Genomic DNA, 18,939 nt, shown 5'->3' with positions numbered 1-18,939 from the left:
CAATTCGAGTTGGTTGTGCTTGCCAACTCATCTAACTAGTGGAGCCATGAGGAATTTCTGGTTTTGTAAACAAAAGCCTTCTTGTAGCTGAAGTGGCAGCAGTTGGCTATAGTTCGTGGAAAGAGAACCTAAGAGTTTTGCAATGGTGGTGTTCTAGAAGCGTACACGGCTTCTACTATTGATAATGTGAAACGGCCTTTGAATTCTTGACTAGCTTCTCACGAGCCCGCCCGTAGAGCAATATAAAACGAACAAAACGGTCGCGTCGTTAGAGCTCAATGTTTCACCTTTTCTTAGGGTTTTGAATTGGTTAGCCATTAAGGGTTTCTGCGTCAAACTCTCGATCATCTCTGTCTCCTTTTATGTGTTTTCAGAGCATCTTCTCTCGCTGCACACCGTTTTCTAGGTTTAGGGCTCCATTTTTTGGTAGGAGAGGAGCCTCCTCGCGTCTCTCTAGCGCCGTAGCCACCATGGTAGCGAACGATAAGAAGCTTGAAACCCCTTTGTGCATCATTGGGTCAGGGCCGGCCGCTCATACGGCGGCCATCTACGCTTCCCGGGCGGAGCTGTGCCCGATTCTCTTCGAAGGATGGATGGCAAACGGCATAGCCGCGGGCGGGCAGCTCACCACCACCACGGAAGTGGAGAACTTCCCCGGCTTTCCAGATGGCATATCAGGGCTTGACCTTACAGAAAAGTTTAGGCAGCAGAGCGTGAGGTTCGGCACCAAAATCTTCTCGGAGACGGTGGAGAGAGTAGATCTGTCCAAGCGGCCCTTCAAGATCTACACCGAAGAGAGGGAGGTCGAGGCTGAAACTGTGCTCATCGCCACAGGGGCTGTTGCAAAGAGGTTGGAATTTAAGGGCGCAGGTGAGGGAGATGATGGTTTCTGGAATAAGGGCATCTCTGCCTGTGCAGTCTGCGATGGTGCCGCCCCCATTTTCAGAAACAAACCCTTGGCTGTCATCGGAGGCGGTGACTCCGCCATGGAGGAAGCCACTTTTCTCACCAAATTTGGCTCCACAGTGTACATCGTCCACAGAAGGGATGCCTTCCGAGCCAGCAAAATCATGCAAAAGAGGGTCGCAGAAAACCCTAAAATTCAAGTCCTCTGGAATTCTGTAGTCACAGAGGCCGTGGGTAATGCAAAAGGTTTACTTGGCGGCATTAAAGTGAAGAACGTGCTGACTGGAGAGAGCACGCTTGTGGATGTCTCTGGACTTTTCTTTGCTATCGGGCACGAGCCAGCCACGAAGTTTTTGGATGGACAGGTGGAGACAGATGCAGAGGGGTATGTAGTGACCAAACCTGGCACTACACAGACCAGTGTCCCAGGGGTATTTGCAGCAGGGGATGTGCAAGACAAGAAATGGCGACAGGCGATAACATCGGCTGGCACAGGTAAGTGATAAATCATCATGTGTTTCTCCTGTGAATGAGCTTCAAATTTTAGCTTTCTGAGATGATTTGCAGATGATGTAGCAATTTCTTTTCTCATGAGATTATCTTAGTTTTAGCTATTGTTTAATGGCATTGCTCTTGAAGTGAGAATTGCCCAACTTTTAAGTTTAGGTGTTGTGGTCGCACATTTTCATCTGCAAGCTCCTATCTTAGTAAGAAGTACTTTCACTCAAGAAAGGTTTCTTAGCATTGAACCCCATACTCTTCAAAAAAAAAAGTTTGAAGAACTACCCAAAAATTTGCCATATTGTCATGTCAAATTTTGCTATGACAGATTTTGGGCTAAAAGTTAATGTTCTTCGCAAGTTGGTGATTAGGCCTGCATAATGCTCCGACAGGGGTTGCAGTTGAATGGTAGAGATGGGAGGAGCTCCTCAACTGTGTGCCATCGTAAGGGTGTTGAATTTGTGAATGGAAATGTGACATTCCATCTGCCCAATAACAGTTTCTAAGAGAGAGGTGGGGCACATTGTCCCTTTCTAGATTAGGGGTCACAGCATTGGCTGATTCTCTACAAAACCCTAACTCTAGCCCTGACAGTGAGAACCCTAGCATGACACATGCATCCAAGGACTTGTCACTGAGAATGATGCATGTAAAATGGGGGAAGTTTTGGGCCTATGTTTTACCTCCACTCAGTTTTTGCATTCAACCCAACCAGCAGTATTACTCTCCAGCGGCCAACTTGGGCATTGTTTAGCCTTCATATGTCCTCGTACACATTTGATAGCCATGGATATGTTTGAAAAGACTGCTACATTGCAGCCTTGCTCGTTGAAGTTTGTGAGGCATAAACACTCGCAAATTCATACAGCTCACCAGCAATCATACATTGCACAACAATCCATCTGCCATTGGGATCATTGTAGGTTGAAGTTCATGCCTAACCATGATAAGAGTACCAGAAAAAGCTGGCTTTCTCGCACAGAAGATTTGATAACTAGAGAACCCCATGTCTACCAGCAAAAGCATGCTGGTTATGCTCTTGCAAACAAACTATATGTGGTTGCATAGTATTTACATAAGGCCAAAGGAGCCCCCATTTATTTGCATCATAGAGGCCCTGCACATTATATGTAAAGCATTTGATTGGTATATACATGTTTATAGCAAGTGTACGCAAAACACGCTACCCTTCAACTTGCATGGTTGCATGGCTGCTTGCATCACTATGCAATATACAATGTGGAATATCATCATGAACATTGCTTGCATGTAAAAGAGTGTCAGTGTCAAACAGATACATTAGTATTTGTTGCAGTGTGTGCAAACAAGGGGTTACTCCTCACAACAACTGCAATCCACATTTTGCCCACTCTTGTATCATTACTCGAGATATCAGGCACCCCAGAAGTTTGCCCCGTTTTGCAGAGGTTCCTTCTGTCCAATTACGAGACACGATAGGTCTTTGTCTCAGAGGGAAAATTTTCTTAGGTGTTTGCCATGCATTTGGCTCCTGTTTTTCCTTTTCTTTTCCTTTTATAGTAGGAGGGCTTGCTATGCTGATTTTTGCTTTTCCCTTATCTAGGTTGAGATTTGGGGCTTGGGCCACATTTTTCCCCTTTTGTTGTTGTACGGACATAAGAGGAACAACTTCTCAAGGAGACATTGCCACTATTGTGGCTACAAGAGTACCGATGGCCATTTTGATGCCATGTGTCCAAGCTTTTTGCATGTAAAAATAGAGCCAACAAAGTTTTCCCATTTGAGCTTGAAGAAAGCTTCCAGTGTCTGAAGTCTTGGCAGTTCAACATCCAAGGTCACTCGAGTTGGAGTTTGTAGCATACGTGAGGCTAGGACCGTGTGAAACAACGAGGCCTTCTTTAAACCTGAGTTTAGTAGTCAGTCTAGCAATCCTTTGAACAACATACATGAATTGAAAGATGATATCGAGATGACACCAGATGGAGTCCCAAATTACCCACTGAAGGCCTCCCCTGCAAGCAAGAGTATTTGCTTTATTTCTTTTGGAGAACTGAATACAAGTTGAATTGTGTCCACAAGACTAAGCCAAGCGCAAGAACAAAGCGACTAAACGTTGGCTAGAATTGTGCATAAGCTGTAGGCGACTGAGAAGCTATCTTCGAAGAGAATACTGCAGTCCACGACTAAGTTGGTGTGCTGAGACTTCCTGAAGAGACTGAGCTTTTGATGCATTTGGCTTGAGAGCACAGAGAATGCTGAAAGTATACAAAGACTAGATGCCTAAGCACACATGCTTAACTGTTTGCTTGAGAACTTGATTTGTATTTGATGATTTTATGGACTGAGGCTGCTTGCCTTTTTATACGCCCATAAGAATGCTGGTCGGTTGGCTTAAAGGTTGTTGGCCTGTTCATTATTTGCCACGATTGGTTTTATAGCATTAAATTTTGGTCTTTGCGTCGTGGGCTTTCTGGTTATTGGCTGACTGTAGTTGGCCTTGGCTGCTTGTTGTTTGGCCTGGCTGATTGCTGTTTGGTTTGGCCGACAGCTGGCTAGGCTTGGCCGACTGCTGCCCAAGTTCTCACAAGGGTTGCCAACTGGGTCTACAAGATGGCTAATGGTAATTAACACCCATAGCAAGGCTGTTCCTTTCCTTGGGCTGGATGAATGGGTTTACAATGAGATCTAAATAGATCTATGATGTTGTCCTAGATGAAGATCCGTCTCTGGATGAGATGGATGGGCTGAATGCTGAAGATGAGGATTGTTCCTTGCTCCAATGCTGAGGTCCACCCTTCGATGCCAGCTTCCCTCTATGTAGGAGATAGGAATGATGACTTATATGCTGAATATGCTGCCTATGGTACTGAATATGCTGATTTGATGACTATATGCTGGCTGAACTGCTGTCCCACTGACTTTCCCTTGTCTCCTAGGAAGGAATCGCTGAAGGGAATGCTTGGAACTGATGCGATGCTATGTGTATGCTGAAACGCTGATGAACTAATGCTAAACTGATGAACAGATGACGAACTGATGCTATCCTTGTTGCCTAAGAAGGAAATGCTGAGGAGAGGATGATCAATGCGTTGCTGAACTGAGATCTGATGGACTGAATGGATGCGCTTCTTATATGTATGTGGGAATGATGCTGGTCGGCCAGCCTTGCTGCTGTCAGCCAGCTCCTGGATGCTCGCGACTTGCCACAAATACCCTGAAGGCTGTCGGCTAGTCATAAAATGCTTTCGGTTGGTCATCATGTGCTGTAGGCTGGTGCTAACAACCCCGATCTGATGCAAATGAATGACTTACATGCGTATGAAGACTAAGGTGTTGATGTTGGTGCTGAAACAGCCCCATATATATGCTAATGCTGATATATGCCTGAACAATACTTAGATGTCCTGATTAATGCTTGATGATGCCATGCCACTTGTACACCTGATGGGTGTGCACGTGACATTCCCCTCTGCTAAACTGTTGCTAGGTGGTATACCTGGCAACCTTTCGACTCCTCTGGTGATCCTTCTCCACTGAAACCACTACCCCCTTCTGACTTCTTCTGTCGGGATTGAGGTCGACTTTAGGAGTTGAATCCTTTGAGCCATAGACTTGTCTACTGGGGGAACGCAAATGCTGCTAAAACTGCTTGGAAATACTTGAGTTACCCCTGATCTGTGGAATCCTTTCACCTACCATCTCCGTCGTTCCTGAAACTCTGAACCTCCTGAGGCGATGTTGGAGCCAAACTTTCGTCTTCTTCTCTGGAAGAGAACCCCTTGCTGCTGCCAGTTGAAGCCCAAAACTTTATGTACTCCTTTGATGATGGATGTCATTCTTCCCCAAAGAACTCATGGGTAAACATGTATGCCTTGCAGATGCAAGACTGACGGCTAAGATGTCTGCTATGCAAGCTATGTGCAACCCTATATGCTGTGCAAGAATGCAGATGGATGGATTGCTAATGCATGCCTAAGGGAAAATCCCTAAGGATGGCCTGCAAGATTTTAAAAATTGGGTGTAACTGGGCAGAAGCGATTAACATGATGTCTGACCGAATGACTAATGGAATGAAAATGATCTAAGGCTGGTTACCTTGTAATGCTCTGATACCAATGTGACATGTGAGGGATTGACCACAACCTTAGGCTAACTAAACTTCACTTAATGATGCTTAAGAGATAGATAGATAGTGTCAATGCAATGCAATGCAGCTATATTAGATGAATGGGTTTACAATGAGATAGACAGATAGTGTCAATGCAATGCAGCTATATTAGATGAATGGGTTTACAATGAGATAGACAGATAGTGTCAATGCAATGCAGCTATATTAGATGAATGGGTTTACAATGAGATCTAAATAGACCTATGATGCTCTCCTAGATGAAGATCCTTCTATGGATGAGATGGATGGGCTGAATGCTGAAGATGAGGACTGTTCCTTGCTCCAATGCTGAGGTCCACTCCTCGATGCCGGCTTCCCTCTATGGAGGAGATAGGAATGATGACTTATATGCTGAATATGCTGCCTATGGTACTGAATATGCTGATTTGATGACTATATGCTGGAAAAACTGCTGTCCCACTGACTTTCCCTTGTCTCTTGGGAAGGAAACGTTGAAGGGACTGCGTGGAACTGATGTGATGCTATCTGTATGTTGAAACGCTGATGAATTGATGCTGAACTGATGAACAGATGACGAACTGCCTAAGAAGGAAACGCTGAGGAGAGGATGATCAATGCGTTGTTGAACTGAGATCTGATGGACTGAATGGATGCGCTTCTTATATATATGTGGGAATGATGCTGGTCGGCCAGCCTTGCTGCTGTTGGCCAGCTCCTGGATGCTCACAACTTGCCATAAATGCCCTGAAGGCTGTTGGCTGGTCATAAAAATGTTGTCGGCTGGTCATCATGTGCTGTCGGCTGGTGCTAACAACCCCGACATGTTGCAAATGAATGCCTTACATGCACATGAAGACTAGGTGTTGATGTTGGTGTTGAAACAGCTCCATATACATGCTTATGCCTGAATAATACCTAGATGTCCTAATTAATGCTTGATGATGCCATGCCACTTGTACACCTGATGGGTGTGCACGTGACACCACTGTGCACTTGGCATTGTCTGAATCCAGCGTAATACGTGATGGTCATTGCGAACCTCAAAGTCACGGCCATAAAGGAAATGTTTCCAATGTTTCAAAGCTTGAATAACTACGAGGAGTTCTTGATTGTAGACCTAGTAATTCTTTTTTGCGCAATAACTTACGAGACATGTAAGCTACTGGATGGCCATTCTGTTGTAATACACCTCCAATTGCGATGTTACTCGCATCGGTGATCACTTGGAACGGCTCGTCCCATGAGGCAAGCGGTAGACAAGGTGCTTCTGACAAAGCTACCTTGAGGTTCTTGAATGCCTCCAATGCTTGTGGAGTCATGCGAATCCGTTGCCTTTTAGTCTTCACACCCTTTAGTAGATCGGTGAGATCCGTCGACAGGTCAGAAAACTTGTATGTGTGGGTGGAGTATGCCTGGCATATACCTGATGTCATAAGCAGTCTGTGGTACTCCCTAATTGACAATCTCGGCCACCTTGGCCGGATCAAGTCGAATGTCTTCTGCACTAATTGTATATTCAAGGTAATGAACCTCGAAAAAATAAAATTCCGACTTCTCATTGACGTAGAGCTCGTTGCTTTCCAGCAACTTCAGGACTTTCTCCACATCAATGTCATGCTGCTCAACTGGAGTTGAAAATACCAATTTGTTGTCCAGAGATATGAACACACTTTCCAATCAATTCTCGGAACACCTGCATCATCATGCGGTTGAATGTGGCTAGGGCGTTCGTCAAGCCAAAAGGCATGACCACAAATTCATAGTGGGTCCGTTCTGTACGGAAGGCTGTCTTGGGGATATTCCCCTCAACAATCCTCACCTGGTGGTACCCACTCTTCAAACCGAGCTTTGAGAACACCCTTCTCGAGAATATAGTCTATTCGAGGCATTGGGAATCTACTCTTGATAGTCAGCTTATTGAGTGCACGATAATCAACACAATCGAGAAGACCCTTCCTTCTTGACAAACAGGATCGATGCTACAAATGGCGACACTGGGATGGATGAAGCTAGATTGCAATAATTCTTGGAGTTGACAGTCCAACTTTGATTCCATTGCCTTGGAAAGGTGATATGGAAACTTGCTCGGGGGTTCCGAGCCTGGGAGGAGGTCGATCTTGTGGTCCTCCGGTCTGGACAGGGGGAGCTGGGAGAGAGATTGTCCCGAAGAAAAATCTTCTAGAACTTTTCATGGAGCCAAATTCTTCTCGGAGGCATTGGCCACCATGTGGGCAGTCTCGATGTAAATCGTCGCACAATGTGCGTCTTTCCTGATTGCTAGTTTAGCTTGCAAGTGGCTTATGAGCAGAAAGTTCGGGATTCCTAGCTCACACTTAATGGTCACTGGGGGCGTTGGACACATTCCGGCTAATCTGGAAAGTGTGCTTGTCCCACTTGACATTAGGAAGGAACTTGTGAAACCAATGAATGCCCAAGATTATCTCTATTCCTACAAGAGGGGGAACCATAAAATCACGCACGAACTCTGTGCCCTGAATGACTAATTTAGCACCTAGAGCTTCAAACTTGATGCTCGTCGTCATGCCTATGCTAAAACCCTCAACTTGCTTGTCCACCGATGTCATGTGCACAGTGCGTATCTACCGTGTGCTACACGCATGCACGACTAGTTTCGAGGCTTGGGGAAGCTTGGAACTAGGCAGGCTGATTGACGAGCTGAGTTAGGGATAAACTAACGGGTGGGCACCCAAGTATGGACGGGCGGGCGGCCAAGTGTGGACGCTCGATGACCGGCCAAGAACCTATAAAAGGGTGGCCAAGGTTAGTTATTGTATTATAGAGAGTCTTGCGAGTTTGTGAGAGCTCTATGGTCTTGGAGCCTCGATCTAGTGGAGACGTGCACCTGCTTTACGCAGCCGAGGCCGGCAACAGTCTCGAGGCCCGCAAGGGCAGCTTCATGGCGGTATGGGACGTCGCGAGGAGGAGATTGGTCGGTACGTCAACCTAGTTAGCTCAGCTCGTGGCTCGGTGGGGACAGCCAAGACTGTGGGCTTGCCCACGGTTGTCATGGTTGGGAGGTGAGTCAGGCCTGCACCCCCTTGTTTGTTTGTTGTTCGTTTGTTTGTAGGATTCGAGTTTCGAACCAAGATCGATCACGAGGGGATCCGTGGGGATTTGACAGTGGTATCAGAGCATACCTCGTGAACGAGCAAGTCGGTAGGTAGAGAAGAAGAGGTCGAAGAACGGTATGTGTTAAAAAGCTTGCTGTTTTTTCTGTACATACTGCAGATTTCAAAATAGTATGTGTTTTTCTTCATCAAAGACACCCATGTTGATGGGAGATGGTAGGTTTAGAAGGGTCGCTTGCTTTGCAAGGAAGAAGAGTCTTGTTTGTGCAGTCGCATGAGAGAAAACAGAAAAAAGAAAAAAAAAGCAAGTTTGCTTTTCGTTGAACGCATAAGCGAGAGAGCACGTGTGAGACGGAGGCACTGGCGGCTGGCAGGTTGTGCGCTGGCAAGATTTGCAGGCGATGGCTACCGGCAGCTGAAGGCGCCTAAGGCTAGCGCAGCCAGCCCAGGCGGCGCCTAGGCCAAGCGGGCAGGCGCCCAGGCCACGCACAGCAGGTCGGCACCCAGGCACACGTGGACTGGTGGCCACGCTTATGTAGGGTTGTCGCAGGCACAAGATGGCGAGAGCGCAGGTAGTCAACATCCGTCAGTAGCCGTGCAAGCGCCGGCAGGAAAGCTAGCGCTGGCAGCACATCAGGCGACGGCACGTTTGGTGACGACAACAGCGCCGGTAGCTAATCCAAGAGGGATGAGAAAAAAAAAAGAAAAAATAAGGAAAGCACTCGTTTTTGGGCTTTCGTTTTTTTTAATTTTTTAAAGGTTAAAAAAAAACCCCCTCTCCAAGGTTTTCAAGGTGTTTATTTTTTTTAAGAAAATAGAATATATATATATATATATATATATATATATATATATATATATATATATTCAAAGAAAAAAAACACAAAAGAAAAAACCAAGCATAGCTTTTGGGGGCTTTTAGTTTTTTTTTGGGAAACCTTTATAAATCCCCTCAAGTGGGCTTCTTGCCACACATCTCTCAAGTTCTCAAGCTCTCAAGTTCGCTCGCACTTCTGTTGTGCAAAGATCGAATTTTCTCTCCACGTACCCTCTTCACGATGTCGACCCAAGAATCGGAGTTGGAGCCCCAGCAGGTTTCCTGTCCGGCAAAGCTTTGCTTTGATGGAAGGAACTCAACCCTAAGCCAACGACTTGGGCACAATTCGAAGACGTTTTCAAGAAAGAATTCCTCAAGAAAGAGGATGATTACCATGTTGTTGCCCGGTTTTCAGCTTTGACCATGACCTCGCAGTACCTCACTTATGAGGTCTACCTCCAGAAGTTTCGTGACTTGCAGATGAAAGCTACAAAGATGGATCCCACTACTCTTTTGGGGTTTTTCGTAGCTAGTTTACCAGACTCGTATCGATTACAGGTTAAAAATAACAAATGTAAAACTTTGGACGAGGCCATTCATTCAGCTCGTCTCTATGATGATACGATGGTCTCTTCCAAGTCGAAACCCGTTACCGAGCAGGGGAACAAGCACAAAAGAAAGTTCTCCGCACCTATGGCTAACACGACAGTGGGAAAGTCTTCGGACCAACCTTCAAAGAGTTCAAGTTCGACACCAGCGAAGAAGAAACGACTCCTTGGGGCTTTGAAGCTCAAGAAGAAAGGACGTTGTTTTATCTGCGAAGAAAAAGGACACATGCGTAACGAGTGGCCAAAGCAAAAGGGTGCAAAGACTAGCGCAGGATCCAAGCCAAAGGCAGCTAACCAGTTGTCTTTGACAGAAATTGAGTCTTGATACGACACTCAGCGACCATACCTATGAGGTACGCCTACCTGCGGGAAGGCAAGTTTGGGATCGCAAGGTGGAGATGCTTCCAATCCAGATTCAGGACTACAAAGATACTCTAGAATGCTATGTTATGCATCTGAAAAATATAGACTTGTTATTAGGGATTGAGTGGTTTAAGACTCTTGACGTCCAGATAGATTGGTCTAGTCGTATTTTTTCTTTTCAGCATAGGGACACCAAGTATAGTATTTTAGGTGATTGTATTCATCCCTCTCAGGGACCTCTTGTAAATACAATTGATTTTGGAAATATAATGGATTCTTCTTTGTATACCGCTTTCCATTGTGTATTGATTCCACTTTCTTCTTTTCTCATCCCTTCGTTGGATGTAAATGAATTAAGTGTGTTTGAAAGCAAAGAATTACAGAAGATACTTGATTCATTTCAAGATTTATTTCCTAAGGAACTGCCATCGGGTTTACCACCTGAACGGGCAGTAGATCATCGTATTGACTTGATCCCTGGTGCTCATCCTGTCAGTATTCCACCTTACAGGATGAGCCAAGCTGAGGAAGATGAGTTGGCTAAACAACTCGAAGATTATTTGAGGATGGGTCATATCCGTCCAAGTAAATCACCTTGGGGTGCACCTGTGTTGCTTAGGAGAAAGAAGGACAATACTTGGAGAATGTGTATAGATTACAAGAGATTGAACAAGCTGACCATTAAGAACCGTTATCCTCTCCCTAGATCAGATGACCTGATTGATCGGTTAGCAGGAGCGAAATATTTCACAAAGATAGATTTACGTACTAGCTATCACCAGATACGTATTTATGAAAGGCATGTCGAAAGAACCGCCTTTCGGACTAGGTATGGCCATTACGAGTTTCTCGTATTACCTTTTGGGTTAACCAATGCTCCAGCCACTTTTCAGCAAATGATGAACGATCTTTTTTGTGAACATTTGGGAAAATTTATGGTGGTGTTCCTGGATGATATTCTGATTTAGAGTCGTACTCTTGAGGATCATGTCAGACACCTCACGATTGTCTTAGCTATTTTAAGACAGAATCGATTATATGCTAAGTTGAGTAAATGTGAGTTCTTTATGACTGACATCATTTACTTGGGACACAAGATCACTAGAGATGGATTGAGCATTGACTATGACCGAGTTCAGAAGGTTCTGGACTGGCCTATACCGCGAACAGTGAAACAACTTCGTTCTTTTCTCGATTTTGTAGTTTTTCTTCGGAAATCTGTACGGGAGTACTCTCAGCTCACACTACCGATGACTGACTTATTGAAAGGTCGTGGATGTAAGTCAAATCAGCCTATCACTTGGAATAACGATTTGGATATAGCCTTCAGACTTTTGAAAGATAAAGTTAAGGAAGCACTTATCTTAGCATTGCTTGATCCTAGTCGGCCTTATGTTCTTGAAACTGATGCCAGTGACTATGCTATCGGGGCTGCTTTATTTCAAGATGGTAGACCGGTTGCTTTTGAAAGTAAAAAGCTAGACGACACTCAATCTCGTTGGCCAATCCTTGAGAAGGAGCTTTATGCTGTGATTCATGCTCTCAAGGTTTGGAGACATTATTTATATGGCTCCAAGTTTGTGGTATTGACTGATCATCAGTCAATCAAGTATGTGTGTGATGCGGATGATTTGAGAGGAAGGAAAGCTCGTTGGACAGAGTTAATGCAAGATTTTGATTTTGAGATCCGTTATCGGAAAGGGTCCATGAATAGTATTGCAGATGCGCTTAGTCGGATTAGAGAGGTGAATACTTTGTCGTTCACCGAGATTTCTACTGACTTATTTCAGTCATTGAGAGGGCTTTGCAAGACTGATAGTTATTTTGGTCCATTTTGGCAGAAGATCCAGAACGAGAGCTCATTGATTGACCAAGACTCGGTGACTGAGCAGTCTACTATTCAGGCTACAGGAGGCCAGTGGATGATTCGGAATGGTTTACTATTCCGTAATGACAAAATTTGTGTACCACAGATCCCGGACATTAGGTCCAAGATTCTTAAGGAGTGTCACGACGCCCCTTCTGCTGGACACCCTGGGGTACACAGGACGCTATCATTAGTGAAACACACCTTTTATTGGCTGAAGATGAAAGGGTATGTAGAAGATTATCTTCTCAAGTGTCAGATTTGTCAGGCAAATAAAGCTGAACGCTTTAGACAGGCTGGGTTGTTGCATCCTTTGCAAATCCTAGGTAATAAATGGAAAAGTATTTCCATGGATTTTATTACCGGATTGCCAAGAACACATGAAGGCCCCAATTCTATTTGGGTTGTGGTAGATCGCTTGACAAAAATGACTATTACAGCTACGCAATTAGCTCGGCAGTTTATCAAGCAATTGTTTAGATTGTACGGGTTACCGCAGGACATAGTCAGTGATAGGGACTCTAAGTTTACGAGTGATTTTTGGAAACTTGTTTTTGAGAAGTTGGAAACAACTTTGAATTTGAGTTCCTCTGATCATGCTCAATCTGATGGCCAGACTGAAAGAGTGAATCAGATTTTGGAGGATATGCTTCGCGCATATGTATCCAAAAGACAGAGTTCATGGGAGGATTATCTTCCTATGTTAGAATTTGCATATAATAGTACTAAGCATACGAGTATAGGATTTAGTCCTTTCATGCTTATGGATGGTTTTCAACCTAGATCACCTGTTACAGTTGGATTCTCAGGACTTCAGCATGATGCAGCACGCAATTTTTTGCAAGATATGCAGGAAATGTTACAAGTTGCGAAGGAATCTATTAGAAGTGCTCAAGATCGAGATAGGTTTTATTCTAATTGACATCGTTCACTTAGAGAGTTCTCTGAAGGAACGATAGTGTATTTGCGAGTTCCGAAAGATTCCGAGACTTTACGGACAGGTAGATCTCCGAAATTATCCCCTCGATACTGTGGACCATTTCGTGTTACACGACGGATTGGTTCAGTTGCATATGAATTGGATTTGCCTTCTCATGTGAAAGTTCATCCCGTATTTCATGTCAGTAGACTTAAGGAAGTACTGGGTGGAGCAGATCAGTTAGTTACTCCTCAAGAAATAATAGATGTTGAGGACATGACATTTGTTCCGCACGAACCTGAAAAGATTCTTAGATTTCATGAACGAAGATTGCGTAATACGCTTATCACGGAATACAAGATCAAGTGGAAGGATCGTGTTGAGGAGGACGTTACATGGGAGACATTGACTACTCTTCAGAGAGATTATCTTGACTTTTTAGTGAGCTCAGGAGTGAGCTCTTAGAGGAAAGGGAGTATGTCACGTCCACAGTGCGTATTTACCGTGTGCTACACGCATGCAAGACTAGTTTCGAGACTTGGGGAAGCTTGGAACTAGGCAGGCTGATTGACGAGCTGAGTTAGGGATAAACTAACGGGCGGGCACCCAAGTATGGACGGGCGGGCGGCCAAGTGTGGACGCCCGATGACCGGCCAAGAGCCTATAAAAGGGTGGCCAAGGTTAGTTATTGTATTATAGAGAGTCTCGCGAGTTTGTGAGAGCTCTATGGTCTTGGAGCCTGGATCTAGTGCAGACGTGCACCTGCTTTACGTAGCCGATGCTGGCAACAGTCTCGAGGCCCGCGAGGGCAGCTTCGTGGCGGTATGGGACGTCGCGAGAAGGAGATTGGTTGGTACGTCAACCTAGTTAGCTCAGCTCGTGGCTCGATGGGGACAGCCAAGACTGTGGGCTTGCCCACGGCTGTCATGGTTGGGAGGTGAGTCAGGCCTTGTTTGTTTGTTGTTCGTTTGTTTGCAGGATTGGAGTTTCGAACCAACTTCAACCAAGATCGGTCTGTGGAGTGGTAGTCTTCTTAGGACACTCCCGAGCAGTGTGTCCTTTTGTATGACAAAAGAAACACCTACCCTCCTCCTTGTACTGAGCTATCTCCTCAGTACTCAACTTACCATCGATCTTACCTGCCTGAGTTTTCTGGTATGGAGTAAAGCTTGGGCTCATTGGTTGAGTTCTTAGAGCCAGAGGCTCCCACGCTCTGTCCTGGGGAAGACCTCGTCTGGTTTTGGCCTTTTCTCCCCGAGGTGTTAGCCTTGGGAGTAGCAGGCTGGGGAGTCTTGGGCTTTCCGCGATTGTGCTTCTGCGCAAGCGAGAGTGCGTCTTCAAAGGTGGTTGGCCTAAACATACGCACCTCCCACTGGATTTGCGTGTTAAGGCCATAAAGGAATTGCCCTTTCTTGTCCTTATTAAATAAGCCCAACTGCAAACATAAGTTTGAAAATTTATTGGCAAACTGAAGGACTGGTTGCGCGTTTGGACGCGCTCCCCTAAACTCGTCTTCAAGTCCCTCAAGGTAATGGGGCGGTAGAAACCATTGTTTAAGGTTGAGGACAAACTCGTCCCAAACATAAGCCACCATACCTAACTGGTGTGGGCATGAGCCCACTGGGTCCACCAAGGAATGGCCTCACCTTCCAAATACCAACTAGCTAAGATCACCCTCTCAGTATCACTTTTCCGAATTACAGCAAAGTAAGCTTCAAATTGATGCAACCATGAATAAAGAGTTGTGGGGTCGAGTTTACCATTATACTTATTGAAGTTCAATTTCTCGGGAAAATGACTTGAGGAAGCCGCTGGTGTCAATCTTGCGTCCAAAGTTGCAAGGTATCGTTCATGTTCCACGCGCCGCATGGCATCGTCTTCACGTCGTCGAATCTCCATTGCACGCATCTACAACTCAAGCATCGAACTCGATTGCGGTTGTGACTCTTCTAAAGGGTCCCTGTGTAGAGGATCTGGAATGTGGGAAACGGAAGGAGAGGGAGGAGGAGACGGAAAAAGAAGAGCTGGAGAACGGGTGCGCTCTTCCAGAGCCAATATTTGTGCCTTCTGCTCTTCCAATTTGGTACCCTGCTCTGCGATTGCTCGCATCATCTTTTGGAACATCTCTAGTACACTCATGCTTGATGCCCTAGATGGACTGCTTGGTGCACTTCGGTCCCAAGGTGCTTGTTCTCTCTCGTCGTCGTAGCTCGCCATAGCAGGAAAATGCACTACCTTTCCGGAGTGCAATCTGACCATCCACTGTGGCACACCTCAGTAGGAGAAGCCATTTCAGAGGCAGTGGCTCGCAGATACAGAAGACGGCCAACAAATGGATAAGGTAGACAGTCAGCGACAGCTAGCAGGTACAGGCGACATTCAGCTGTAGACATGGCGACCAGGAACAGGATACACACACACACACCACATGCATGCACACTCGCTCTCTCGTTCATACTCACTCACACTCACACTCACACTTGGAAAATGATACCTAATGTACCTTGGTCCTTAACCTAATCAAAACTTTATGTAGACATACTCTATGTACTGTACTCGATGTTTCTAACCACATTGGTTTCATGTGAAAAGCTTCCTTTTGAGATTTCTCCTTGGACCACGTATAATTTTTGGCACTCTATCTCCTAATAGTACTAGCTTATTATGTCGTACTCTTTTAGTGATGCAATTTATAAATTTTTTTGTCTGCTACTCTTGTAGTGATGCAATTTATAATTTTTGGCACTCAATCTCTCCTAATAGTACTAGCTTAATATGTCTGGTACTCTTTTAGTGATGCAATTTACATGCATTGAGTCAGTATTGTTTGTTTGAATTGACTTGTCATCTTAATGTGGACTTTGGTTTGCCAGGATGCATGGCTGCATTGGAGGCAGAGCACTTCTTACAGGAGCATGGCATCCAGAAGAACAAGTCAGATTGACTAAGTTCGGCAAGTGGAACTCCTCTCTTACATAGCTCAACTCAATCCTGCCGGTTGTGATTCTCATATGGTGTAATGCGTAGTTTTTTGGAGATTCTTTTGTGGGGGATGTGGAGAGGTTATTAGTAGTTGCTGCTATTTGAGTGAAGAGGCTTGCAATCAGTGACAAAAGCTCCTATTGATTGAATTGATTACTATCGACTCAATTAATTATCATTTAAATGTCAGCTTTATTATCACATCAGTTGAATCAATTATCACTTTATATATCAGCCTTTTATCTCAGCTTGATCTGATTCGACATGCTAGCATCTTTTGTTGGGCATAAATCATTAAGTGAATCTCAGTGTTGTACAAACTTTGGTACACGGCAAGATCCTCCAGTGATCCTTGAATAGGTCCTTGTTTTTTGGCCTGCCCTTGCAAAGGGAGGCATTACTTTTACTACAGAACGAAGTAAAATTTTGTTAGTGAATGCCTTTGTACGATCGACTTTAGAACCTTTTTCTTCTCCCTCTCAATTTGTTGAACTTTTTTTGATCTGCCTAGGCAGGACTAGCATTTCTTTCTATAATCAGGAGAAGACTGCATCGGATATATTATCACATGACTTCATTAAAATCTTCACCCCCCCCCCCACCCCCCCAAAAAAAAGCCCTTATGAACCCATAATATTTGTTTTCCCTTTCTGGCCCGGTTCAATACATACCACTTTTGAGATTTATGCTTTGGCCCATCCAGTATTGCAACATCACTATCCCATGATAAAAATAGTTGCACTAGGAGTTAAGAGTTGACTCATGCATCTAGTTTATATGCTCATCACTTTGTTGATCATCCTCATCCTCATCCTCCTCCTTGGAGCATTTACAGTTCTATTCGTTGTGTTTGAGGTTATGTCAAAGTTGCTTTGTACTAATATTTTACGGCTTGAGTTTAAATTGTGGTTGAACCCTCTTAAGTTTTGCAATTAAACCTAGGATTTGCTCAAAGCCACAATCAAGGTTATGAATCAGCATTTTGTGATCCTCATTAACGTATATATCAGACCAAGTAGCTTATCCCTTTCTTGATTTGCTAATTTGATGACTACGCGTATGTTTTGTAGTTATGGACATGCCTATCAGTCTTGTACAAGTCCTCTCTTTCAGCTTGTAGCAATTATAGATTTTGATACAACTTGATATACAACTCTTTAGATTATAGGGTTCCATAGAAAACAATAAATCCCAGCAAACACCATAAAAATTGCATGGGCATGTGTGACTTGGCAATGTGAGCACAAAGAGTAGGCGTTGACACCTGTTAGGTCAAAATTGTAGAATGCCAAGGTAGAGATGCTTGGAGGTCTTGCCCCAAAGCTAGACCTTTTCTTGTCCCTTTGTTAACCACTCCATTGGTTAATATGGTTTCGCTCGTCTGACTTGTTGTAAGGCGCTGTGCCAACTTGTAACTTTTGTAAGACGATGTTAGAACATATAAAACAACCTTACCATGAGCTTAATGTCAAATAGAGAACAAGATAAAGATAAACATCATAGTGTATTCCATTTCATGTATATCATATTGTGTACATAAGAATCATGTACAATTTGCATACAAGAGGGGCTTTATATAGCCATCCAACCATGTGACTCTTGGGATACCCATGTGACTATTAGACTACCCATGTGACTATTGGGCTCCCATACATTAGGAGAAATGTGGGCTCAGTTTTTGGCCTTTTAGTTTTAGAGAGAGAATGGCGCTCAACCAATGAAGAAGAGGCTTCCGTAACAGAGAAGTGCGGCATTTCTTACTGACCTTAAAATAAGAATTTAATAAATTACAGTAAAATAATACTCAAAACGCATCTTAAAATAATAATAACTCAACTTAAAATAATACTAAGAATATAATCATGAATCTTCGCACATACAAACTTCGAAGCTGAAAAGATAGTGGTACTTTTTTTTTCTAAGTTCCCTCAAATTTAGCTCTCATGTTCTTCGTCTCTCTCTCTCTCTCTCTCTCTCTCTCTCTTTTGCTGCACAAAATGGCAACCTTTAGGAAGCCTCGTACTAGCATTTCAGCTGTTACTGTATTCAATAATTATAATACAGACGATGGGACATGGATACCATCCACAATTACATAGTTATAATAGCATTTCAGCTGTTACTATATTCAATAGTTATAATACAGATGATGGGACATGGATACCATCTACAATTACAATCGGGAGTTGGGTACTTTTACAGAGGAGGAAGAGGAAGAGGAGAAATGCTAATGAATTTATGGAGCCATACAAGGGACGGGTTAAAGAGTTCAAGGTTTGTGAATCTAGCAAGCGTGTGACAGAGGTACTAATACAACATGTTTTTCAGCATGTAGACTTTAGGGTGAAAACATTTCCAACTTTGAGTAATATCATCCCAACTTTGGGTAATATCTCAATAAGAGCTTCTTTATGCTATTTCTTTAATTGTTGTTTTAAAAGTGTCTAATCTTTTGGTATTATGCAGATATTTATCTATCCAATAGGATAGATTAGCAACCGATGGAGAGTATACGTGGGATTTTTGATGCTTTCCATGCATATGTAGGAGAACAAATTTACAAATGAAGAACTCAGAGAGAGCTTGCAGAACATGGCATATTAGATTGGCCATTGCAGGGATGGTCACCGAGGGAGCTTTTCTTGGCTACCCTCTCTCTCTAACTATTGCCACCACCATCTCCGCCCACCACCGCCTAGCCCAGCCCAGCCCACCAACCTAGCCCACACCACCCTCTCTCTCCTTCTCCCACCCTCTTCCCTCCCCCTCTCTCTCTTCC

At 44.2% G+C, this 18,939-nt stretch overlaps 1 protein-coding gene across 1 annotated transcript; it reads left to right on the top strand.

The window, feature by feature from the left end:
* The first annotated feature begins 270 nt into the window (after nt 1-270).
* On the top strand, nt 271-16,407 carry LOC147635268 (thioredoxin reductase NTRB-like). The gene is made up of 2 exons (XM_086802496.1): nt 271-1,401; nt 16,052-16,407. The coding sequence occupies exons 1-2, from the start codon at nt 363-365 to the stop codon at nt 16,120-16,122; spliced, it is 1,110 nt and encodes a 369-aa protein (XP_086658622.1). The 5' UTR covers nt 271-362; the 3' UTR covers nt 16,123-16,407.
* The last annotated feature ends 2,532 nt before the right edge of the window (nt 16,408-18,939 follow it).

The sequence above is a fragment of the Cibotium barometz genome, chromosome 9, assembly GCF_041138505.1.
Source record: "Cibotium barometz isolate CiBa-2024 chromosome 9, ASM4113850v1, whole genome shotgun sequence".
Lineage (NCBI taxonomy): Eukaryota > Viridiplantae > Streptophyta > Polypodiopsida > Cyatheales > Cibotiaceae > Cibotium > Cibotium barometz.
This window is presented reverse-complemented; position numbering and strand designations above follow the sequence as displayed.

Bases quoted from the DNA above. Each gene is read 5' to 3' on its own strand.
- LOC147635268 (XM_086802496.1), top strand. From the start codon at position 363: ATGTGTTTTCAGAGCATCTTCTCTCGCTGCACACCGTTTTCTAGGTTT. The intron at 1,402-16,051 runs GTAAGTGATAAA...TTGGTTTGCCAG, and splicing joins GATAACATCGGCTGGCACAG to GATGCATGGCTGCATTGGAG.